This window comes from Microcaecilia unicolor, chromosome 4, assembly GCF_901765095.1.
Source record: "Microcaecilia unicolor chromosome 4, aMicUni1.1, whole genome shotgun sequence".
NCBI classification, from domain to species: Eukaryota; Metazoa; Chordata; class Amphibia; order Gymnophiona; family Siphonopidae; genus Microcaecilia; species Microcaecilia unicolor.
In genome coordinates this window covers 89,833,626-89,860,098 of record NC_044034.1, presented here as the reverse complement: position 1 = coordinate 89,860,098, position 26,473 = coordinate 89,833,626, and the positions used below count along the sequence as shown (strand labels likewise).

General features: G+C 42.5%; 1 protein-coding gene across 1 annotated transcript in view; it reads left to right on the top strand.

Annotated features, from left to right (window-relative positions):
• The first annotated feature begins 2,698 nt into the window (after positions 1-2,698).
• The window catches only part of WDFY2 (WD repeat and FYVE domain containing 2), a 174,043-nt gene continuing 150,268 nt past the window's right edge, over positions 2,699-26,473 (top strand). Inside the window, exon 1 of the mRNA XM_030200445.1 lies at positions 2,699-2,883. Within this exon, the coding sequence (XP_030056305.1) occupies positions 2,738-2,883 (146 nt within the window). The 5' untranslated portion in view covers positions 2,699-2,737. The remainder of the gene's footprint in view (positions 2,884-26,473) is intronic.

Genomic DNA, 26,473 nt, shown 5'->3' with positions numbered 1-26,473 from the left:
GGTCTTTTCCCAGTATGGCATTACTTATGTAGGAAGCACCATGGAAAGTGACAGTCATTATTTGATCCATTACTTCACACTGACCAAACATCTCAGAAACCTTGGGTGGGCCTCTGGAATAGTGGGAAACACAGATGGAAAGAAAATGTATCAAGTAAGACTTAATTTCTCCTTCCATTACGTAATTTCCCATTATTCCAGAACCTGTGGAAGGTTCAAAAGCAATTTCTAGAGTGGGTGGGATCCTGACACCACCGGCTCGAGGATTGAAGCCCCAAAACTGAATTTTGAGTACGTTGGAAAGTCCACCCTGTAGTGCTTGGCAAAGGAATGCAGTGTCGACCATGTCACCGCCTTACAAATATCCTCCAGACACAGTAAGGTAGTTTCCACCCATGATGTCGCTGTACACCTGGTAGAATGAACCAGCAAGGCTTGAGGAGCCTGCTTTCCTGCAAGCAAATAAGCCAATGTGATAGTCTCTTTCAGCCATCCAGCAATTATGGGTGTGGAAGCCATGAGGCCAAGCTTCTGTTTACCAAAAAAACGCAGTCTGTCCGATTTGCGAAACTCATTTGTGACTTTCAGATATCTAATAAATCTATGCACATTTAGAAGCTTCAAGGAAGAATACTGCGTCTCTTTGTCCTCTCTGCAAAAGGACAGAAGCTCCACAGATTGACTGAGATGAAATGCTGATACCAGTGGCGTTCCTAGGGGGGCTGACACCCGGGGTGGATCGCTGATGCGCCCCGCCCCCTGGGTGCAGCACCCCCCCCGGAACAGCGCGACGCCCCCCCCGGCAAAAGAACCCCCCCCGGGTGCACGCCGCTGGGGGGGGTGCCGCGCGCCTGCCGTCTCTTCGTTTTCATGCTCCCTCTGCCCCGGAACAGGAAGTAACCTGTTCCGGGGCAAAGGGAGCATGAAAACGAAGAGCCAACAGGCGTGCGGCACCCCCCCAGCGGCGTGCACCCGGGGCGGACTGCCCACACTGCCCCCCCTTGGTACGCCATTGGCTGATACCACTGTTGGAAGAAAGGAAGGAACAGTGCACAGGGAAACCACCGCCTCCACAAAGCAAAGAAAGGAATCCCAACAAGAGAGAGCCTGAAGCTCCGAAACTATATGTGCTGATCCAACAGCCACGAAGAACACTGTCTTTAGTGTAAGATCTTTCAAGGATTTTAAATAAACAAGATCTCTTAGGAGCTGGAGGGACAGCGGGGTGAGAAACTGAAGCACCTTTACAGTAACTCTGACTGTCCCTGCTTCAGTATATAGGCCTGGTGTAAGATCAATAAAAAAAACTCAGGAGAAAACAAAGATCCCAATGCAGCTGGATGCTCTGTTGGGCCTGGGTCAGTAAAATGATGGCTGTGCTCTGCACGTGATCAGACAGAGGCTGCTACCTTACTGACAGTTGGCCCTGACAAAATGGCACCTGTTGCTATGTTCTCCTGAGTCAAACTGTGCACCCAAAGACCCCTGGCATATTCAGATCCTGCGTCAAATCCGAAGATGTACTGCTGCCGTTTCCTCCATGTTCCGTGGGATTTCCTGTTTGCATGCACTGCAATGCCCTGACATCAATTAGCGAGTCCCACAGTGGAAACACCACTTAACTGCCTCCACTGGAGTCGCCATTCACCCCGATTGTCACAAGCGTAGCACAACTTGTCCCAAGCTGTGTGTAAATACCCCTCTCCTGCATAGAACTTGTAGCTCTCCAAGTGGTTCAGAGTTAAACTTTAGTTGGATTTACTACTGGTGGCTGCTCCCCCCCCCCCCTCCTGAAGCTCACAGTCTCTACATGTCTTACCACAGATGAAAAGGAGTCAGTACTAATAATCTGTCCCATGATCTCCAGTAAACCTCTCTCCTTTTTTTTTTTTAAGTTGTTGTGCTGAACCATAGAGCAGATTCATAACCAGGTGCTAATGCAAGAAACTTAATGTGAATCAGGTCTACCATCTTTTCATAAAGGCAGTTAATAAATCCCAGTAAAATAAGAACTACTGGTTCAGTATCCAGCTTCCAACAGTAGCCAATCCAGGTCATAAGTACCTGCCAGAAACCCAAATGGTAGCAACATTCCATGCTACCAATCCCAGGGCAAGCAGTGGCTTCTCCCATGTCTGTCTCAATAGCAGACTATAGACTTTTCCTCCGGGAACTTGTCCAAACCTTTTTTTAAGCCCAGATATGCGAATCCCTTTACAGGACAAATTCCAGAGCTTAACTATTCACTGAGTGAAAAACATTTCCTCAACTTCATTGAGTATCCTCTAGACTTTGAAAAGTAGCCGGTCAGAATCTAGCCGTCTAGGTTCAAACTGGGTACGTGTGGCCGGTTAGAAGGAAATGCTACCAACAATAAGGAACAACAACGAGGACCCAGCAGCTCACACGTTTGCTTGCTTTGTTTTGAGTGTACTAGATGACTGCTGCGCTGGGGAGTTGAAACAGAGATTACCCTAATCGGTTTCAACGTGTTGACGTCACTTGGTCTCCTGTCTATTAAACCTCCTTGTGTTAAACTAATGAAAGGGTGGTCCAGATGACCAATCAAAAGGCGGTCTGGAGAGAAGCCTCCGGCTGGTAGGCGGGACCGGAAGTGCTAGTGAGGTTCAGAGTCAGCTGACTCGTTCCCGGCTCAGACTGTAGCCACACTGCTGACACTAGTGGTGAGCAAAGTGGAGTGTAAACAGATCCGAAGGGACAGGCAGGACGCGCTCTCATGGCAGCCGCCGCCGCCGCCGCTCCTGGCCGCCCCCTGATCCGCAAACCTGTGCTGCTGAGCAAAGTGGAGGGTTCACAGGACGTAGTGAACATGGCAGTTATCGTTCCCAAGGAGGATGGAGTGATCAGCGTCTCCGAGGACAGGTAGGGGTGGCGAAACATTGGCCCCTGCAAGATGAGGGCTGCTAAGGGGTTAAAGGAAGTTTCCAAGGATCCGCTTGTGTGTTCTCCAAAACACGGGAGACGGTACACGGCAGCTGTGTTTGCACGATTGGCATATTTCTATTATGAATGAAAGGTGCTCCATGCAGAAATGTTCTGTAGCGTCCGTGTATAGGTTCATCTGTAATATTCTGAAAACAGTTGTGTGAATGAGTTGTAGATTTCTTTTAAACGTTATGCCTTAGAATACGAGTAGTAAGTGCAATACTCAGGGTAGAGCTGCTCGAGTTACTACTCTCTCTTCGTCTCTCACATAAGTTGCCATTCTTTTGTACCGTATATCGCCCCCTCCCGGTGTTGCTGCTCTGTCAGTCCTAGGTGTTGTGTCTTTCTTTCTTTAATATATTTTATTTGCCATGCTCTATGCCACTATACTTAGGGCTGTTGCTCTGTTGCCTCTTTTTTTTTTTTTTTTTCATGTATTCGTCTACCTCCCACCAGGCCATTGTTATCTTTTTAGATGACTAATTTCTTTTTCCTTTATCCCAACTTGATGGCCGCTGCTCTTGTACTCCATTCTTCCTTTCTGGCCTTCTCCCAGTTTTGGCTTGTGGCTGTAACTTCATCCCAGTACTGCATGATTAGTTAAGTGTGAGCTGTGGGATGTCGGTGTCCATTGCTGTTTGTTCTCCTGCTGTTGGAGAGGGAATCGGCCAGCATGGCTTGGCTCAAATGTAATTGAATATGTGATACATGGACTGAACTGTAGGAGATGGAATGAAGGCAGTGGGGGCAGGTAGAGATGAGGTATGTTTTAGGGTCTGCATGCAAAATGAATGGGTTAGGTCCCTTGACCCTACCACTGACTCCCCTTTCCTCATTTTTGTCTCTCTTCCATGCCACAGACGGTCCCATCACTGTTTTCCTTGTCTCATTTGGGTATCCTCTTCCCCTTCCCTTTCACACCAACTGCTTTGCTGCTCCTGCCTTAGCTATTTTAACCCTGAAAATACAGTATGATGCTGATTATCTGGATGCCCAATTAGCCAGACTACTTTCTGGATTTTAGTTATCACATAATGCTTGATATACAGTAAAAAAAAAAACCTCTATAATATTACAAATAGTTTGGTATTTTTTCCATTTATTATTGAAAACACAAAAATAATGCTCAAATTGTGTGCTCTTTTCAAAAAGGAATGTCCAGTCATCCAGATTTTCCATTACCTGGACCTTCTCTTTAGAGGTTAGTCCGGATAATTGTTGTCCTGCTGTAATGGTTCTTCTCAACCAAACCCCACTCTGGTGCCTTTTTACCCCCCTCAGTGGATTATGGGGTAGGATTAATTTCTATTTGCCTCTGCCCTGATGCTTTGCTGAAATTGGTGTTAGTTTGGGGTTGGCCAGTTCTGTTTTACTGTATAGAACATACAGCCAGCAGCATTTTCAAAAACTGAAGCAGCTTACTCAGGAGTTATTGGGGATTGCTCCTATGCCATTTAAACCTGCAGAGGAGGTAAGAAGTATGTGTTTGAGTTTGTGGAGAATGGGGTTCAGACGAAGGTGACTTATTTTGGCTGGTTGGGGAGGTGTGAAGGAAGTGGGGAGTGTTGTTTTTGGGTTGCAGCAATAGTGGAAGTAACTTTATTCATTTTGCTCTGCTGCAGGCTGGATGGAAAAGTCTGTGTGTTGTGGACTGGAGGTTCTCCACCCCTTCTGCTGCATGGATAAACAGGATAGAAGGAAGCTGGCTAGGTTTGGGAGGAAGGAGATATATGGGAGAGGAAAAGGTGGAGTGGCAGGTTGCTCAAAAGTGAAAAAAAAAATAGTGATTGTTCTTAGGGGGTAAGGAGACAAAACATAATGGTCTGAGAGTGAAAAGATGTGGTCTGGTATAGAACAGAGAAACCCACACAGATGTAGGAGATATAAGAAAAAAATGGTGCAGAAAAACAGAATCATCAGGAAACTGAGAAAAATGTGAAATGAGAATTAGTGGGTGATGAAAGGACAAGTGGTCATCAGGGAAAAAGTCAACCAGAACTGCAGAAGTTTGAAAGTAATTTGACTAAATTCTGCTTTTCTTTGAAGAAATAATTATAATATGCAGGATGCAAAGAACAAATTATAAAAAAAACTTCAGACCGCTCAAAACACGGCAGCCAGGCTTATGTTAGGAAAAATGCGATTCGAAAGCGCCAAACCCCTCCGAGAAAAACTGCACTGGCTCTCAATCAAAGAACGTATTGCTTTCAAAATCTGCACCCTGCTTCATAAAATTATCTACGCGAAGCCCCGGGATACATGACGGCCTCAGACCTACCAACCAGAAACACAACAGAATCAACACGATCCTACAAATAGGTGGGAAAATGTGGGATACAAATGTAACAAATAAATAAAATAATAGGAAAAAAAACGTACAGCTTGAGTTTAAGAGCCAGGACAGGCTTCTTGACTTGTCTGGTAAATTTTATTCACAATTTATGCACATATCAGGTTTTTTTTTGGGGGGGGGGGGGGGTTCTTTTTTATTTTTCATAATTGGGGAGGGAGCAGCCTGCATCTGCTTCAGGATTCAGATGTACTTTCATCTTCAGTTATTCATTGTTCTGCATGTCTTGTGCAGCACATAGAAAGCAGCGTGGCCTGTTTATTTGGTCATAGTTACCATAAGTAGAACTATCCAGATTTTTATTTATAATTTTAAAAGGAGGCACTGAGTAAATCTTGGTCCTCAGTTTTGAACTGCAAAGCTGTTATCCCCTGCTCCTCTGCTGATATGCTAGTTAAACCCAGCAGCAGCTGATGATGAATACACATGGTGGTATAAGTTCAAACTTGAAAATGTTATTCTGCTGCTGTAGTTTTAAATAGTTTAACTGAAAACTTAGAAATATTAAATATAAGGCTCATGTTTAAGTAAAGGCTGCTTGAATACTATGTGCTGCAATTATCTATTAGCTTATCTTTTTATTAACCATCATATATTTGTCTGGAGCAAGGTCACTGCAGTACCATCAGTAGCCACTGGGAGTCAGTCTAGAAGTGGAGGCTGCTGCAGCCTGGGGTGTAAACATAATGGGAGAGGTGCTCCTGTCTTTGTGTACATTTTTATAAGTTTCATTAGTAAGTAAAAGTAAAAACAGGTTTGTTTGTTTTTTTACCAAGCATATGTTGAATTTATAAACCAAAAAATCACACTCAGATCTCACACATCTGCCATTCAAAATGAAAATCAAATCCAAACAAGCAGCGTGGTGTTGTCTATATCAAAAACAAGGACATCAAAGCAGTCCAACTTAGTCCAGAAAAAAGAAAAAGAGGGACTAAATTGGACTGCTTTGTTGTCCTTGTTTTTGATATAGACAACACCACGCTGCTTGTTTGGATTTGAATTTATAAACCAAAGCACCAATGTTCTCAGTGAACTTGAGCGATTCACATAAAATTCCATTGCTTCAGGTACAAAAACCACCCACAAAACTAGCCTTGAGCTTGGATTTGCAAAGGTGGTAATTAAATCTAAAATACAAAACCAGAGGGAAAAGCTCTGATCAGATAAACTCTGCTTTATAGTGTTGGAGTAGATCTTGTGTTGGAGTAGATCTTAAAACGCATGTGCTTATTTATAGTGAGAAATTTCTTTGACTGACTTAATGTAAAGTTCAAACATGGTATGCAGTTTTATAAAGACCTCTCCCAAACCCCAGAGCTCTGACACCAATAATGTCAGGAAATTATTAAGGTTTGTGTTGACAAGCTTTCTTAAAATTAAGTTGCCCAGTGGACAGAGTATTTCATCCTGTACTACTTGCTGATGTGATGTTAGCATATTCATAGACCACCTTCTTTAAGTCATACAATATACTTTAACCTGAAGCATTTTACAGCACTTTTTAGATGACTCTAGGGTTTGTTTGTTTTTCGTTAGAAGGCAATGACAATGAAAACAAATGTCTGTGTTGGACTTAGTTGTACTAAGCCGTTGATTTACAGGATGGTACTTAACACCATTTTTTGAGAGTATGCCCGCATTCAACATTTGTTACAATGGGCTTAAAGACAGAAACAATGTAATCTAAAATGCAGAAAAGAATACCTTAACAAAATTCCAATTGCTTTTGCTGCTTAATGTTTAGTGTAGTTTTAAAGCCATGAAAGATTGATTATATTATTCCTCCCTCCCCCAATGATTTGCTGCAAATAGTGTAAAATCTTTTTGAAATGAGAAGTGCTCTTTTGCAGGCTGATAGTTGATGGATCCTCTTCACTTCTTAGCCAGCCCTTATTAAACTTCAGTTGTTGTTGGAATTAAATGTAAAATACAGCTGAGGGCCTTTTACAGTTGGGGAAAAAAATTCCATAGGCACAGATTGGAAATAGGTTCTTTTTAATTACGCTTTAGGAATCTTTAAGAGCAGCATGTTTTGCATCTGGCCTGGATCTTTTTAAAATGCATTTGGATCAGTTTTAAGTAGTTTCTCACCATGTGGCTTATGAAATAATCAGTCCTAGAGTCGTATTTTCAAAGCACTTAGACTTAAGTTCTATAGAAACCTATGGTGCTTTGAAAATGAGCCCCCTAGTCAGTTACAGTGTAAGTGTGTACTAGGGGAGGCGTCTACCAGAACAAAAAAACAACCTCTGCTGCCAATTTGCTGTACTTGAACCATCATCTACTGGCCTTTTTTTTCCTTCGAGGTGAGTCTCCATGCTATAATAGTACCCCTTTTCTCCTGTACCACTAACAGCATGATGATGTACGCTGTGTTTCATGAACTTCATTGGGGGAAGGGTGGGATTGTAAATAAACCATAACCATATCCCTTTATAGGTGCAGAATTTAGAATGCAAAGCAAGTCCTTGAAGTGAACAGAAACACATCTAGACTGCAAAGAACTTCAGAACCGCTGCATCCTTAACATAAATTAGCACACATTATTAGCTAATATAAAGCAGCTCATCTGCTGTGCTGTTATCTTGTTGGCCCAAGAAACAGATCCCAGCCTTTGAAGGTTCCAGTTTCCTGCAGGACCAATCCAGCTACTAGAATGCTGCGCCACTTTAAATGTGTTCAAAAATTGTGAAAAGCTGGTGATTTTATTTGATCCAGTTTGGAATTTGTTTCCCCCCTCTTTAAACTGATGGCATTCTTTTCATCTCTCTGATAGTTTTGTAAATTGTTCTGAGCCTACCCTCGTATAGCGATATATCAAGCATTTTTAAACATTGAAAGCAGCTATGATCTTATCTTTTTAATCCCACTGAGTCTGTTGTCTAATTTGTTGATCCAGAAAACATTCTTTGCCTTGATTTTTAATCCAATCATCATCTCTTTCAGTTTAAAGCTAGTTAATATGCAGTTCAATTCTTTAGCTTGCAGTGTGTGCTCATCAGTGCCTTCTTTTGACTTTCACTTCTGGTACTGATTCAGATCCTATTCTGGTATTTCTAAGTATATGAAAATAATTTCCTGATTTTATATATACATTTGGTGGGATTCCCTGTTCAGTCTCCTGTCCAGTTCTGGATAGTAGCCTATGAAAGGACATTAAGAATGTGGCAACAAATTGAAAGACAACTACAAAAATGTATGGGCTGTACTGAGTAGAAAAGGGGGAAGAGATGCTATAACTGAAAATAGCCAGTAGGCTTCAATAGTGAACTGGGAGTTGTCATGTGACGGTGTCTGGTTCTTCTCCTTCTATAAAAAATGATAGTAGTTGAGAAGCTCAAAAGAAATTTGCTAAAATATTCCGAGTGGGTGGCCACCTGGAATGGACATCCACTGAGTTTTGGTAGGAGCCCAAACCATGACAGAATTAATTATGCACAGGATAAAGTGAAAGGGGTCATAGTGGTACAGCAAGGGATATCTGGAGGAGACCAGAGGATAGGGAGAGTTTGGTTGCACACTTGGCCGATACCAGTGACTAGTCTGTGTTAATGAAGAGGTCCATGGTATGTTGTCATTTTCTATGGTGGACTTGGTTCAGTTTCCAGTGGTCATTATCTACTGGCATTACAGTTGTCATTCTTGGTGGCAGCCTCAGCCTAGAGGCCAAGGACTGAATGGGCATAGAGTCAGACTTGCCATCTCTTCCTTTTGAGGTGGATTACAGCACATAGATACAGTGATCTGGAGTAGAGAGATGTGGTAGCCATGTTAGTCCACTTCTAATGCCAGTCAATAGAAATAGAATAAAATAAAACATAGAAAAGAAAATAATATACCTTTTTTATTGGACTAACAATACATTTTTTAATTAGCTTTCGAAGGTAGCCCTTCTTTGTCAGATCAGAAATAAGCAAATTTTGATAAGTAATAGCATATATAAGTGAAACATCAAAGTATTTCAGTGACAGTCTGAAAGGATTGGGGGGGTGGGCTAGGTGAGAAACAGAGAGGGCTGAGAGGATGGGGGGCAGGGAGATATGCATAGTGATCAGAGGGTGACAAAGCAGTGAAATTTCATGGTTTATAATAGGCTAGAAAACCCAGTCAATTTTTTGGACACCACAGTTTCAATCAGCAATGGCTACATACAAACATCCATATATAGGAAACCCACAGACAAATGCAGCTACCTCCACAACTCCAGCTTCTACCCTTCACATACAAAATAATCCACAGCCAAGCCACAAGATACCGCCGTATCTGCTCTGACCCAGGGGACAGAGATAGGCACCTCAAAATCCTGACTGCATCCTTCGAACAGAAAGGATACAACCCCAAAACTCAAAGAATATTGCCTCCTCCCTCAAACACCCAAGGAAAATCTGCTACAATACAAGGAAAAGAAAGCCACAGACAGAACCCCCTTATAGTGACATACAACCCAGAGCTGGAAAAACTGAGGAAAATCATAAGAGATCTGCAGCCACTACTCCAGGAGGATGAATTAGATAGATATTCCCATCCCCACCAGTGCTGGCCTTCTGACAGCCACCCAATTTAAAACACAAGCTAGTGAGAAGCAAGCTCTCAACAGAGACCCAAAAAGAAGAGAATGGCACACATCCTTGCAATATATTCAGCTGCAAACTATAACAAAACATTTTACAAGACCCCACAGTCATTCACAAAAGAAAAATATTCAACGTAAAGGAATCCTTCACATGCTCATCTTCTAATGTAGTATATGTCATCCAGTGTGTAAAAAAAAATGTGATGAAGGGTGCTATATTGGAGAAACAAGCCAGATGCTAAAGAAGAGATTTAATTTACATAGACATCATATGAAAAATGCCAGTGCCAATCAAGATGTTATCTCTGTGGGACAGCACTTTACTAATGATTCTATAGTGAGAATACTTAAAGGAAACTTTAAAACAATACAGGAACGCAAGACCTTTGAAGTCAAAATGATTAAATATTTTGACACCCACCAGACAGGACTTAACAAAGATCTGGGTTTTCTAGCCCATTATAAACCATGAAATTTCACTGCTTTGTCATCCTCTGATCACCTTGCATATCTCCCTGTCCCCCATCCTCTCAGCCCTCTGTATCTCACCTAGCCCACCCCTGCCTTATACTTTCAGACTGTCACTGAAATTCTTTGCTGTTTCACTTATATATGCTGTTACTTATCAAAATTTGCTTATTAGTAATCTGGAGAAAGCAGCATAGTTGCTGCCATTATGCTCTTGTCTCTAGATAAATGGAGAGTTCCAAGCGTGCTGAATCCTGCATCTTCCAAGCACACGACAATTACTGCAAAATTGTTTTTGAAAATTAGTTCTAATATAAAAGATGTCTGCAGATAAGGTCCACATGGTTCTTAATTGTGAAATAGCACTTGCAGCCCATGAGAAGTTTCTGGAACACCCAGCAATCTGCCAAAGATGCAACACTGAAAGTTCTATGCTGATCTTCCATCTTGGTCTTGGAGCCAGTTGTGGTTATTGCAGCACTTTCCCAAGTCCAGTGGTTTCTGGCCATGCTGATCCATGAGGCCACCACAGTGGGTCCACTGAGTGCTTTAAAGGAAAGAAAAATGATCATCAGACTGCAGTATACATGGGTCCTGGAGATCAGTGATGGTGACCAGAAGCAGCAGTGGGAAAATTTGGCAACTAGCCTGGAACAGCAGCAATGATGGCAGGACTGGGAGCCATAGTGAAAGTGGCCAACTAAGCAGTATGGTGAAAGGGCCATATTGGAGGTAGAGAATGGGAGATTTGGGCTCATTGTTGAGTGGTGGATGGCTGGGGATGGCACTAGAGAGAGACTGATGAGCAAGGTTGAGGAAGGAGACAAATAGTTGAATAGAAGGAGGGGGACTGGTGGGGACCAGCTGAGGAGGAAGAAAGATTGATGGGCTCTGGATGAGGATGGGGAGATGCCAATTAAGGATTAGTTTGGGTGAGAGGAGTTGGGGAGTCATGAGAATGAACTGGGTGTCTCAAATCTTGTGGAGGCTAATACGAAGACAAGTTGGGAACCTCTGTCTTAGACTGGCCAACAGGTGGAGTAGAAAAAACCCCCAAAAGATCTGCATGATGTTTTCTCCGATGAGTGACAGAAGCATAGCAGAGGAAACTCATATTACAGTTTAAGTGAAAATGTAAAGTGTGCTTTACATTGATATTGATTTGTTGTTTTATTTATTTTTAACAGATTTGCCCTAATGACCTAAATGCATCAATTCACAAAAGAAGAATCTTGCATGTATTTGGGAATGCTGGGTAATGGCAAGAGAAATTTCATGGTTGTGTCAATTGAATATGAGTAATGACAAATTCAATGAGACTTTGCACAGGGCCTCTCACTATCTACCACAGATGAGTCAGTCTTAAAGTTTCCTCTATGTGAGTGCTGGCTGGGTATGTGAAACAACACAAAGCAAAGGCCTTAAATCTTTTTGACAGAATGGCAGGTTCAGGTACTGTAATTGTGAAAAGTTAAAGGACCTGCTCAGGACTTACCTTGAGAGTAGGTCTAGATAAGCTATGCACTACCAGACATAACATTATAAGAGTGTTAGCTGAAGTGTATTGAGGATGGGATGGCTCTGAGGAATTGCCTTACTGTTGCTGAACCGTTCACTTCTGTTACTGGTTTACAATCCAGCTCAGGCTGGTAAGGACTTAAGGGGAGCCTCGGGATGTGAGTTGCTGACCACGGTACCATTCCTTGATTGTGATGCTACAACTTGTGCTTCTGTTACACACTTGGTAACTAGTGTGTGGAGGACAGGTGGAAGTGTGATGTCTAAAACTTGGTTCCTTCTGGTTATAGTAGCTGCATGTGCTGCTGAAGTGTGTGTGAGGGAACACATATAGATGGCTCATTTAAATAAGGAAGAACATGTTTCACTTTAATTATATGTGAAAGTTCTGTGTAGTATGATATGCAGCACTTGTTTACCCATTTGTTTTATTTATTTGTAAGATTTGATATACTACCTTTTGATCAAACGTCAAGGTGGTGTACAGTGCAGTTTAAATCTGGAAATAAAACCCCAAATGATATAAAATACAAATACTTCTTAAATAAGGAATGTCAACATCGTAAAGAACTGATGCAGTAGGAGGGGAAAAGCATAACACAACAATTTAACATCTGGAAGACAGATTAAGGGCCCTGTTTAGTAAGCCACACTAAAGGCGCGCTAGCGTTTTTAGCATGCACTAAAAATTAGTGTTTGCTAACGCTAGCTACACCCATAGGGTGTCTATAGCATTTAGCGCAGGCTGAACACGCTAGTGTACCTTAGTAAACAAAGCCCTAACTGTAAACCTTCTAATTCTTCTATATATGGTGCTCAAAATATATTTTCTGAGTAGGGCTCTAAGGTCTTCACAGGACCATAGAATGCTTGTGCGACACCAAACTAGACTTTTAGGGGAAGGGATCCGTAAAAGGGCTTTAAAAAATTATTTAGCACCATATTTGTGGAATGATCTGCTTAAAGTGATTCGAGATGAAGCTGATTTAAAAAAGAAAATAAAGCTTTATTTAAAAATGTTTATTTACACAGGCTTTTGAAAAATGAGTGCCTATGTTGGGTGTGTTTGTGTGTGTGGGGGGGAGGGGGAGGGGGGTTGGCTTCTCCGATTCTGCAAAGCACATGCAATAAAGTGTTACTAGGCTGGGATTCTGTGATGAACGCTTTCTCTGGGCTTTTCGGAAAAAAATAGTGGCTTTTTTTTTTCTTAATTTATAGATTTACTGGTAATAAATGCCCGTTTCCAAAACCAATGAAACGGGCGCAAGCGTGTGGCTTTTTGTGTGTGTGTGTGAGGGTGCGGTGTGTGTGCAGGTTGTTAATGTGTTTTTTTTTTTTGTTTTGTTTTGTTTTTTGCTTGGGGGTTGGGGGAAGTGCTGTGCTGTCCTTGGTCGCTGTTTGCTGCTGGCTGGGTCGCGGGTAATCCTTCCAGCTGGACCGCAGCTTGTCCTGTTCGCCCACGTCCCAGATGGTGACGGGCATGTTGCTGGGGAATGCTCCTCCCTTATTGTCACGTAGTTTCCTCTGATTGGTCCGTCTTACGTTGCCTAGTGTTGCCTGGGAACGGTGTTGTGATGGTCCTTTGTGTTTCAGAATGTTGAGGATGTTTTTTCTGATTGGTCCGTCATGCGAGGGCGGGGCAGAGAGACATGGTCAGTGTTGTGGCTTCACCACCATGAATCCATGAACCCTTCAGGGAGTGACTGAGTGACTTCAGAACGTTGTCTTCAGAACGTTGAGGGTGAGTTTTATTATAGTAGATATTGTAAACTGCTTTGTACTGAATAAGATCAGCAGTAGCATGCTGGTTCACTGGAGGTTGTTCAATTTCATACACCCCTTTGAACCTTTTTGGGACCCCCAGTTGTGCTAATGGACTTTTTTCCGTTACCTAAGCATCTTTGCATTAGATGGGAATAAGAACTGAATAGAGTAATAAAATGTGCCAGGTGGCTCGGGCACTAGATTTATTTCTTTGCATGTTGCTATATCAATAAAGCTGTGGTCTAATGTTTTACCATTAAGAAACTGTGTGGCCAGTCCCTCCTTTTGGAGGGAAGCTATGCCGTCGCCAGTTGAGGTAGAAAGGGCAGGGCGAAGGGGAGGTCACGGCTGCCTATGTTATGTTCTCTCCAGGACCTTTTGAATGGGTGTGCCACCTGGCTGACTTAACAGAAAATTCTATAATATTGTGCAGTACTGCTCCTTCATGCCACCTGTCTGTCAAAAATTTCTTGGAGGACACTAGAACTAAATGAAGTGATTGAGCCCTGAAGGCTGCAGTGGGACCAGGCAGCTCTCCTTAGCAAAATAGAATGGGGCTGGAGCCTTACCTCATAGTGAAATTAACATATTTATTCAGACATTGTTGGCGAGATATCAGACTCAATTGTTGATTGGTCTGCCTGTGGAAGGATAGGGAAGAATCTTAATTAGGCTCTGTTTGACCAGGATGTTCACAAGTGTGGTGAGATGTAAACATGCACAAACAGGCTGAAACACATGGCTCAAGGTGGCAGTAGGAAAAGACTCTCCTATGCCACAAGGTCTAGAGGAAGAAAAGAAGAGCATGTATGTAGGCTTTCTAATAAACTAAGTAATACTGTTAGAGGGAGAGATACCCAAACACCCAATCATGCACAATACCAAATATAGAGGGTTCTTTTTTACAGCGTAAGCAGGTACAGGGAGTGTTAATGGAGGAAAAGCCTCGTGAAGCTCCTAGACTAGCTTTACAGTCTTACAGGAGCAGGGTTTCATCATCATCGGCAAAAACCTTCTTTATTACCAAAACAGCCCACAAATCAGATTATAGAACTTAGCTTTGGCTGCCAGGTCTCTTTTCTTTTTTTTTTTTTTCCTTCTCTTCATGCCCTGTGCCACGTTGTAAAAGAGAACCCCTCTATATTTGACTTTCTAATAAAGCCTGCCTAGGAAAGGAGTAAAGCATTTTGAAGTGTAGAGAAAACTGTCTAACCCCCCCCCCCCCCCCCCCCCCCCACACACACACACCCCATTTGTAAGTGTTACTGCAGAGTTGGCAAGCTGAATAATTAAAAACAAATAAAATAAAAACCTTTTGTTAACTTCAGTTGTACAGTCTAGTAAAGTAAAACTACTTCTCCCTGCATACCTGCTTTTTCTCTTCCACCCCACTCTATTTCCAACAGTGGCCAATCCAGGTTACAAGTACCCGGCAAGATCCCAAAACAGTACAATACATTTTATGCTGATTATCCTAGAAATAAGCAGTGGATTTCCCCAAGTCCATTTTAATAATGGCTTATGGACTTTTTCTTTTAGGAGGCTATCCAAACCTTTTTTTAAAATCCCGCTTAGCTAGCTGCTTTTACTACTTTCTCTGGCAACAAATTCCAGAGCTTAATTACACGTTAAGTGAGGAAATATTTTCTCTGATTCATTTTAAATTTACTAATTTGTAGCTTCATTGCATGCCCCCTGGTCCTAGTATTTTTGGAAAGAGTAAACAAGCAATTCACATCTACCAATTCCATTCCACTCAGTATTTTATAGACCTTTATGATATCTCCCCTTAGCCGTCTTTTCTCTAAGCTGAAGAGCCCTAGCTGCTTTTAGCCTTTCCTCATAGGGAAGTTGTCCCATCCCCTTTATCATTTTCGTTGCCCTTCTCTGTACCTTTTCTAATTACGCTATATAATTTTTGAGATATGGTGACCAGAATTGCACACTATATTCAAGGTGTGGTCATATCATGGAGCGATATAAAGGCATTATAACATCCTCATTTTTATTTTCCATTCCTTTCCTAATAATACCTAACATTCTGTTTGCTTTCTTAGCCGCCGCCGCACACTGAGCAGAGGGTTTCAACGTATCAACAATGAATCCTAGATCCCTTTCCTGGTTGGTGACACCTAATGTGGTACTTTGCATCATGTAGCTATAGCTTGGGTTCCTCTTTCCCACATGCATCACTTTGCACTTGCTCACATTAAATGTCATCTGCCATTTGGATGCCCAGTGTTCCAGTCTTGTAAGGACCTCTTACAATTTTTCACAATCCTTTTGCAAATTAACAACTTTGAATAACTTTGTGTCATCAGCAAATTTAATTACTTCACTAGTTACTCACATCTCTAGATAATTTATAAATATATTAAAAAGCAGTGGTCCTTCACAGACCCCTGTGGAATCCCACTATCTTCCCTTCTCCATTGAGAATACTGACCATTTAACCCTACTCTCTGTTTTCTATCTTTTAAAGCCGTTTTTAATTCACAATAGAACACTACCTCCTATCCCATGACTCTCCAATTTCCTCTGGATTCTTTAAGAGGTAGTGCTATAGAAATGTTAAATAGTAGTAGTAGGTACTTTGTCAAATGCCTTTTGAAAATCCAGATACACAATATCAACTGTCTCACCTTTATCCACGTGTTTGTTCACCACTTCAAAGAAGTGTAATAGATTGGTGAGGCAAGATTTCCCTTCACTAAATCCTTGCTGGCTTTTTGTCTCATTAATCCATGCTTCTGAATATGCTCTGTAATTTTGTTCTTTATAATAGTGTGTCCCATTTTGCCCGGCACCAACGTCTATAATTTCCTGGATCACCTGTGGAACCTTTTTTTTTAAAAATCTGTGTTACATTGGCCACCCTCCAATCTTCCGGTACCATGCTTGATTTTATGGATAAATTAAATAAATATTACTAACAATAGTTCTGCAAGTTCACTTTTCATATCTATCAGTGTTCTGCTCAAACATTGGTAGTTCTTTAATTCCTCAAACACAAATCTATAACAGCATTTAGGTTTCTGTCTTATTTCAGGTTCAGATTACTAAGCCTCAAGGATTCCCCACCTAGGAGTTTTTCCTCCTAAAACCACAGTCCTTGACTGCTGGAGCTCTCCTTGCCTGCCCTCTGCTAGTCTCTGCCTTTCAACATCTGGCTAGCATTCACCTCAAGGCTTCTAATTAGCTACAGCTGTTTGTTTGGTGAGACTGTGTGCCTCTGAGCTCACTTCCAGGACTTCCACACGGGGATGATCAAAAGCAAACGCCGGCGCTAGAAGCTGTTAGCGGTCCCCCTGACGATCCCCCCCCCCCCCCCAGATTCAGGGAGGGCTAGAGATCCGGTGGGTCTCCAGCCCCCCCTAACCCCCCAGGAAAGGGTCCCTTATATGGTGTGTAGCCCCGCTCAGCGCTTCCCAGGATACACAGGGCAGAGCTCGGGACAGGGGTAGTTGGGGCCTGGTGGTCCTATGGACCTCCAGCCCCTGTGTTTGACAGGTTTGGGCTTTTGACAGCCCAGACCTGTCAAACAAGTGCGGGAGGATTGTGCTGAGCGCATGCTCAGGCACAGTTCTCCTGCACTTCTACCCCATGATCAGAGATAATTGCATGCTTAAATTTGCATGCAGTTATCTCTGATCATAGGTCTAATAATGCCCCGCGCTGTTCCAGTGCTATTTTTGGAGCGCGGTTTGGAACAGCGGGGGGTTTTGATCATCTGCTTGTCAGGGACTACAACTTTGTGTCCCAGGTACAGCCAGGTCATAGAAGTTTTTTGCAGCATCAGGGTGGAAACAAACATGCGAAATGTAGATTTTCTGTTGGATCGCAACATAGTTTGGAAACTACTGCTTTAAAGAGTACATATGCTTTGTTTTGTTCAAGAAAACTCTGCTGTATCTATTTCTAGATCTTCACACAGCTGCCTTTTTTTATAAAAGGTTTCCAGAGTCTGGGTTTTGGTTGTTTAAGTACATCATTGTATGGCACCATTTTGCTTTACTTTCAGTCTTAAACCAGTGCCTGGTGGAGTAACTTTATAAAGATTTCTCTGCATGTAGGGCCCGTTTTTACACATAGAAAGGGGCTTTTATAAACTAGTGTGGCCACATGTGCTTCCTATTACACAATCTGCACATAGGGAGCATAGTTTGGGCGGTGATGGTTGTAATGTACTAAGCACGTATTTACGTCTTTTTCAGAGCATTCATGTGTGGGCTTTTATATGCAGTTGGGTCTGGTTCTGAGTGTTTCCATTAGAAAGGTACATGACACCTATTTTAGAAAGGCAACATAGGTTTTTTTTTTTTTTTTTTTTAGGATTTCTCATATAGTTCTCTTTATAACCCCCCCCCCCCCCCAAATCTGTGGAAACACCTACAAAAAGTGTTTAAATTAACATGTTAAATACCCCCACAGAGAAAAACAGGGTATCTACTGGCAAGGTGCTTAACTCCTTAGTAAGCCAGGCCCTTAGACTCTGCCCTTGTTGCCTTGATCACAGATTTGGAAAGGTGAATAATCAAAGCTAAAATCCAAATAACATATTTTAGGAGAAGAATCTTTTCTGTTTTACAGTCTTTGCTAAGTGACACCCACTTGTACCGCCCAGGTTCCCCTTTGGTTTAGAGGAATTTTGGTGCAAGCAGCCCCCTAGCTGAGAGAGTTCTCAAGGTTTCTAGTCAAGAAAAACATGTAAAGATAAATGTAGTCCCTTGGCCCTGCAAGGGAGATCCATTTTGTTCCTCACATCGGTTATGCAGTGGGCTGAGGACCAGGGGAACTGGGTTCAATTCCCACTACAGCTCTTTGTGATTTTGGGCAAGTCACTTAACCCTCCATTGTCCCAGCTACAGAATAAGTACCTGTATATATAATATATAAACCACTTTGATTGTAACTAACTTAGAGGCATATTTTCAAAGCACTTTGGGAGGCTAAGTTCCATAGGTTTCTATGGAACTTTGGGAGGCTAAGTGCTTTGAAAATGAGCCTCATAGTAACACAGTAGATGACGGCAGAAAAAGACCTGCATGGTCCATCCAGTCTGCCCAAGACAAACTCATATGTGTATACCTTACCTTGAATTTGTACCTGTCCTTTTTAGGGCACAGACCATATAAGTCTGCCCAGCAGTATTTCCCGCCTCCCAACCACCAGTCCCGCCTCCCATCACCGGCTCTGGTACAGACCGTATAAGTCTGCCCTCCCCTATCCTCGCCTCCCAACCACCACCCCCTCTTCCCCCCACCTGCTCTGCCACCCAATTTCAGCTAAGCTTCTGAGGATCCATTCCTTCTGCACAGGATTCCTCTATGCATATCCCACGCATGTTTGAACTCCGTTACCGTTTTTATCTCCACCACCTCCCGCGGGAGGGCATTCCAAGTGTCTACCACCCTCTCCGTGAAAAAATACTTCCTGACATCTTTCCTGAGTCTGCCCCCCTTCAATCTCATTTCATGTCCTCTCGTTCTACCGCCTTCCCATCTCCGGAAAAGATTCGTTTGCAGATTAATACCTTTCAAATATTTGAACGTCTGTATCATATCACCCCTGTTCCTCCTTTCCTCCAGGGTGTACATGTTCAGGTCAGCAAGCCTCTCTTCATACGTCTTGGAACGTAAATCCCATACCACCCTCGTAGCTTTTCTTTGCACCGCTTCCATTTTTTTAACATCCTTCGCAAGATACGGCCTCCAAAACTGAACACAATACTCCAGGTGGGGCCTCACCAACGTCTTATACAGGGGCATTAAAACCTCCTTTCTTCTGCTGGTCACTTCTCTCTCTATACAGCCTAGCAATCTTCTAGCTACGGCCACCGCCTTGTCGCACTGTTTCATCGCCTTCAGGTCCTCAGATACTATCACCAACTTATAGGACTGTGCAGAATCATAACTTCTCACCACTGCCTCAAAGAATAAAGCCACATAAGAACAGATGGTTCACAGTAGGCTCAGGCAGACTTCATCATGTGACACAGAAGCATCCGCCCGCACAAGTGTTGCCACTACAAAATTCTTTTGCTACACTACAGCACCATGATTTTCCTGAAAATAAACCTGAAGCGGAAAAAAAAGAAAAAGCAAGGAAGGGGGAACAAAAATATGAGAAGGTACCCAAAGAGAAAACACCCTCACAAATCACTAAAACCATAACACATACTAGGAAATGTACATGGAAAGCAATGACCACAAATGCTCGCAGTCTAAGCAATAAAATTCATGACCTCCAAACCCTGATTTTGGAGGCTGACTTGGACATAGTTGCAGTCACAGAGACATGGCTCAATGGTTCCCATGAATGGGATGTAAACATACCAGGCTATAATCTTTTTAGGAAGGATAGAGAGGGATGTATAGGTGGAGGAGTAGCTCTGTATGTGAGAAATGATATCGCAGCGACTGAAATGACAGGGAACTGGGGAAAGGAAGAAGCGATATGAATCACCAACTACAGAGAGGCAGTATATTAAATCATTTGCCTTTCCCCTATCCCATTTCCCCTTTCCATGTTTTAATGATAGCCAAGAGAAATGCTGGGTAGGAGTACTGTCCCAAGTCCCTAACCAGTGGGTGATCTCATAGAGTTTACTGCAGCTCCTAGTAACAGCCTTGAAAATCAGCTGACACATCAGATCCTGCAAGATGTGTTGAAATCCTTTTTTTCCTAACTTATCTGCTCAGAAGGAGCACCTGTGAGAGAGATCTTCACAGGAGTACATAAAGTAAGAGGGATGTACATTCATTAACACATAATAGATTTGCCTTACGTAATGTAGCCCGTGCTAAATCGATTTAACATTTGCTAACTTACAAGTATGGGCAGACAGGATGAGCTATCATGTTCTAATTTTCTATGAATTAACTTGCATAGAGTCAATTTATATACATTAAGGAGTTTGAATGCACATGTTAAAATTTTTTATTAAAACAAATGTGTGAAACTAAACCCAAAAATCGGGGAGGGGGGGAATCCCCAGCAAAAATTAGTTTTTTGCCTTGTGCATGTCTCTACTTAACTAACGGATAAGCTCAGGTTTTGATCTAAAATGTGCTTAACTTCTCTAAAGCTTTTGTGAAAATTCATTCCACTGTTCTAAGAGCTGCAAAACTTCTTGAGAGAGAAAGATCCAGCAGAACTGTTGGTAATGAGGTTAATCTATTATCTTATATCTTTACATCCTTCTGTACCTACATGGTACTGTAGTCAGAGTTACTAGCCTTATGACTAAAAGTGAGCTTTACTGCAATAGACATATGCTGATACAGTGGGCGGAGATGTAATCTTTCCATGTCTAATCGGAGGGAAATCCTGTTCTTGATGGGGAGAAGGGGGTGGTTGTCCAGCATTCATACTACAAGGAGCCTGTATGTGATGAGGATTTTTTGTTTTTGTTTTTTTTTACATCTATAAAATTGACTCCCTGAGCTGAGGTGAACAAAATGAAGGCTATGGCATTTCTTCTGTAATATAACAGCAAGACCAGTACACGATCCTCCTGTTCCCAGGTTTTTGAGTCTTTGAGGATAAGACATGTAGTATGAACTTTGACAATATTATGTGACTGCAGACAGAGTATGGTCAATTAATTGAAAACAGCCTCTTCTGAATACAGAAATGAAAAATGGAGCTGAAATAAAATTAACCAGTGGATGGAGATCCAGTAGCAAATTAGGTTGCTCCAAACTTGGAACATTTTACTTAGAGCTTATCTAGTTTAATGGGTGGATGCATTTAAAACCTGTGCTGAAAGGAAATTGAATTAATTTCCTGTTACAAAGAAGAAGCTGACCAGAAAACAGATTTGTAAACTTGAAGGAAAGCATCTGAATGAAAAGCCCAGTGTGTGAGAGAGTGCATAATTAGTTTAATTGAGGCTTAAATATGCCCTATTTGAAGGGTGGGACTGGTTTACTCTGGAATGCTTTGACAGTGAAGGTGGAGCTGAGTAGAATAAACCTTCTCTCATTCTTAAGATACAGTTCTGCTTTGACTATGCTGTGCCTTGTCTGTGCTGCTGCAATTCCCCAGAAAAAGATTAGCATGTAAAGATTCACTATTCCAGTGTTAAGCAGACTTAAATTTTGGGGGGAATTTTTTTAATGCTCATTATTTAAATCCAGTGCCTGAACTATGCCCAACAAGATTCTCCTTCCAGCATCAACAGATCCAAATGTGGATGGGACTAAGGGGTAGTTGTCCTGACCTGAGAGAGTTGCACTGCATGGAGCTTTTCTCCCTCATCTGAGTTGGAAGACTTTTTAAACCAGTGCGTCTACTTATGGTATATGGAGAGCCTCACAAGAACACATATGTATAAGTACTGCTTGATTTGGTTGCCAAGGTGACCCTGAGTGACTTTTATCCTATGTTTTTTGATCGGAAGAAGTGTTGCCTTCGAAAGCTTAATCAAAAAATGTATAGTTCAATAAAAAAGGTTATTTTTTTTCTTTTCAGTGTTTTGTTTTATTTCTATTTATTGCCTTTAAAAGTGGACTAACAAGGCTACCGCACCACTGTACTCAATCTACATATTGAGACCCAAGTTACTACCACTGTGTTCATCTTTGATATGATGACAGCACTACTTTCCTGTCTTGATTGTAGCTCCTCCCATCTTCTCTCATGGTCATGTTATTATTACACACCTCCCCTATTTTAATTGTTTTTTTGTAAGCCACTCAGATATTATTTGATAGGTGGGGCAGTGGCGTAGCCAGAAGTCAATTTTTGGGTGGGCCAACAGGTTGGATGGGTGGGCACTAGACAGTGGTGTGCTGGTACTGTAAATGTTTAGCAACAGGCTCTCTCCCTGGTCCACCTCTGCGCGGCCCCCCCCCCCCCCCCCCCCGTCTACCTCCCCTCAAAATTGCAGAGCTGGCTTTAGCCGGGGAGAGAGCCTGGGGGGGGGGGGGGAGGCAATACATTACTCTCTCCAGGAAAAAAAAAAAATGATCCCAGGTTCCAATCTAATTCATGTTTAATGTGGGATAAAATGCCATAAATAGTAAATAAATATAAACTTTTAATGTTGAGCACCTGATTCTCAAAGTGGACATATTCCAAACACTATAATGAAAATAAAATGATTTTTTCTACCTTTGTTGTCTGGTGACTTTGTTTTTCTGATCATGCTGGCCCAGTATCTGATTCTGCTGCTATCTGTCCTCTTAACTCCGTTTCCAGGGCTTCCTTTCCATTTATTTCTTTACTTTCTGCCTTTCTTCTTCATTTCTTGCTCTATATCCGTAAGTAAAAGCTGGGTCCTCCGCAGACTTGACTGTCCAGTGGATCCAGCTTTTGCCTATTTTCTTCATCCGTGTGCAGTTTTTCTCCTCTTCCTTTTCCCTCATTTCATCTCCTTCCTCACTGTTCCATTCCCTCCATCCATGTCCAGCATTTCTTCTCTCTCCCCTGCCCTCTCCTCCATCCATATCCAGCAACCCTCCTCTCCCTTGCCCTCCCCTCCATCCACCCATGTCCATCAACCTTCCTCTCTCCTCTTTCCTCCCCTCCATCCACCCATGTCCAGCAACTCTCCCCTCCCCTCCATCCATCCATACCTAGCAATTCTCTTCTCTCCCCTGCCCCCCTCTATCCATCCGTACCCAGCAATTCTCTTCTCTCCCCTGTCCCTCCATCCATCCATCCCCAGCAATTCTCTTCTCTCCCCTGCCCCCCTCCATTCATCCATACTCTAAGGTCCTTTCCTTCTTCCCAACCTGTTAATAGCCTAGAACAGGAAAAGATTAAAGGTTCTCTGTGATAATACACAGATTCCATACAAGTTCAATTTAAAATATATAGACAATCCCAATACTGTATGGTGAAAAGCATTTTATCAGATCTCTTTACAGATAAATCTTCGTGGAATCCATGGGGATGCTTGCAAATAGTCCATATTAGGCTGGCATGGAGGATGTTTCCAAGGAAGCAGGACTATACAAGTGAGGAGCAAGTTAAAGGTGCTGAACCTTGACTTGTAGACTGTAGTGGGGATGGAGAGGTGCCAGGTAGCCCCCCTCCCATTCATTTGGTGTGGACAACAGATGTACTGAAGAGCAGTTTCTGCTTCTGCTTCTTTTTCTTTCCTCCCTTTTCCACCACGAGTGGATGAGAAACAGGTAGGGTGTCTAATTTTTAGGAAGGCATCTTCAATGGCTTCACTAAAGGAGTTCTGGAAGCTAGGTACTGGGGCCTGGTCGGAACCATCACTTTCACCATCACTATCTGCAGCAGCAAGAAGTGTTGGGCTGTTTTCACCTTTTCTCATTGGGGTAGATTTTGGCCACACTTCACATTTTGCTTTCCTTGTGCTCAGCATTTGTGCAAAGGAAAGTACACGAGGACCCCTCTTCCCCCTTGAGCAACGAACCATCTTGTCTCATCACTGGGGAAAATGGAAGTAACATTTAGAGCGCTGTTTAGATCCATTTCCATTCTTTCCATCGTTTTTGGGCTTAGAGTCAGTGGCGGGTCCGGCGGAGCCTGAGTGAGTCTGGCCTTTGCTGGCATTGCCGCAACCAGAGGTGTCCATGTCTGGGGCGGTGCTCAAGGGCATAGAAGACGGAGGGCTGAGCTGAGCGCTGGCAAGGGCGGCTGAGACAGTGGATACCGAGGCTCATGGCGTTCCAGGCCTGCGGGCGTCGCGGCGGGAGCTCCGGAATCATGGCGACATCTTCCTTCGAGTGTAGACACTAAACCTACTACAGATGACAGAAATGACTCCGACAAAAAGGAAGGATAATGGAAGTTGTGATAATGTCGGGACGCGGCAGAGGAGACTCTTCCGGGTTAGAAGTAGGAGGCAGCATGTATGAATTGCTACCGCTGCTGCTGAGTGCTCAGACGGATGGAGGTAGATTCATACACGCTGCGATCGTGGTTGCTGCCTCCACTGCTGAGTGGGCCTGAACCCAAACAGGCCCACCCGTGGCTACGCCCCTGAGGTGGGGTATAATCTCTTAATAAACTTGGAAACTTGGATTCACTTGTTGTTTTACAAGCCAGTAGTTGGAGGGGGGGGGGGGGGGGGAGATTCATGCTCACTCATCAGGGATGTTTTGCAGTTTTGGCAGACCTTGTTAGACCTTTTAGAAACTTTTGATCTTGTGGATCACTCTTCTTTCTAGGCATTTTCGGCTTTCCCAACTCTATAGTTCTGGGGCAGTTCAGAGTTGGTTTTCTTCTCTCTTAACTAATTGGTCCTTTTTAGCTTATTCGGGGGGCCTAGTGTTTCTTCTTACCCTCTGAAATGTGGCGTGCCTAAGGGCTCTATTTTGTCCCTTTTATTATTTAATCTGTTAATCCTCTTGCCACTTTGATTCAGTCTTTTTTAATATTAGATTTTTCATTTATGCTGAAATCCTACTTTTGTTTCCTGTTTCTCCCCTTTATATTGACTTGCAACCGCTCCAAAATTGTCTCCATGCAGTAGCATCTTGGCTTACTTCTAATAAACTGAAATTGAATCCTAGACAAGACAGCTGCCCGCTGGATTCTTGGATCTCTATCTCAGCTGGCTATTACTCTGGTTGTCTTTGATCTTCATATCAAACCTGTCATTGCTTAGGTATTTGGATTGATTCTCATCTGGCATTTGCAGAGCAAATCTCTGGAATTTGGTTTTCGATTCTTTAGATGTTGCGTTCTCTCTGCGATTTCCTTGTTTTTAAGTCATTTCATACTGCATTTCATACTTTTCTCATATCAAGACTTGATTATTGCAACTCCGTCTACGCAGGTCTTGTTTTGTCACAAATCAAATGTCTTCAAACTCTTCAGAACTGGATGGCTCGCTTTCTCTAAGGCTGGAAGATTTGACCATGCTGTTTCTCTTCTCATCTGATTTACATTGATTTCCTGTTCAGTTCTGTTTTGCATTCAAGATCCTAATTCTTGCTCATAATCATTTTATTCTGGTGTCCCTTTATATCTCTCAGCTTCAACTGTTCCATACACTCCATCTCGCTTGTTTCATTCTCTTGATGCTTGATGCTAATTGTACGGTTCTTCCGGGTTGCAGACAGGCCCATCTAGAATCCATGCAGCTTTCAGCATTTTACTTTCTCCTATACTTTGGAATTCTCTCCCTGTACATATTCATACAAAACAGTCTTTTCCATGATTTAAAGCACTTCTTAAAACACACTGTTTCTCTTTGGTTTTTCAAACCAGCTCTTAGTAGGTCTTTTGTTGGGGGATCAGCCTGGAATGCTGCAGTTGATCTTAAATGATTGTGCTTGGATGATTGTCTATCTGTTCTTTTATACAATAGTGTTCCCTCTTTTGAAGTGGAGCAGTAGCCTAGTGGTTAGTGCAGTGGACTTTGATCCTGGGGAACTGAGTTCGATTCCCACTGCAGCTCCTTGTGACTCTGGGCAAGTCACTTAACCCTCCATTGCCCCTGGTACAAAATAAGTACCTGAATATATGTAAACTGCTTTGAATGTAGTTGCAAAAACCTCAGAAAGGCAAAGTCCCATTTCCCTTTCCCTCTTACTGTTTTGCTTTTAGTATGATTGTAAACTGCTTAGATCCACATGCCTGAAATATGCACTATAGCACTTTTTTTGTTTAATAAACATAATCATAAATAGACGTCCTAGGCTATCCCTATGCAGATAAAAAGATGACTACAGTGTCGGAGCAGGTTTGATATCTAGAATGACCTCTTTAGCTATAAAACTATCTCACTGAGAGAGCTGAGCCCCAGACATGAACATTTACCTTGGTTTTCTCCAAAACTATGGATCCTTAGGTGCCAGGAGTGGAAACTGGAAAGGAGATGGTGTAAGTGTTGCCTAAACAAGGATAGACTGAACAATATTACA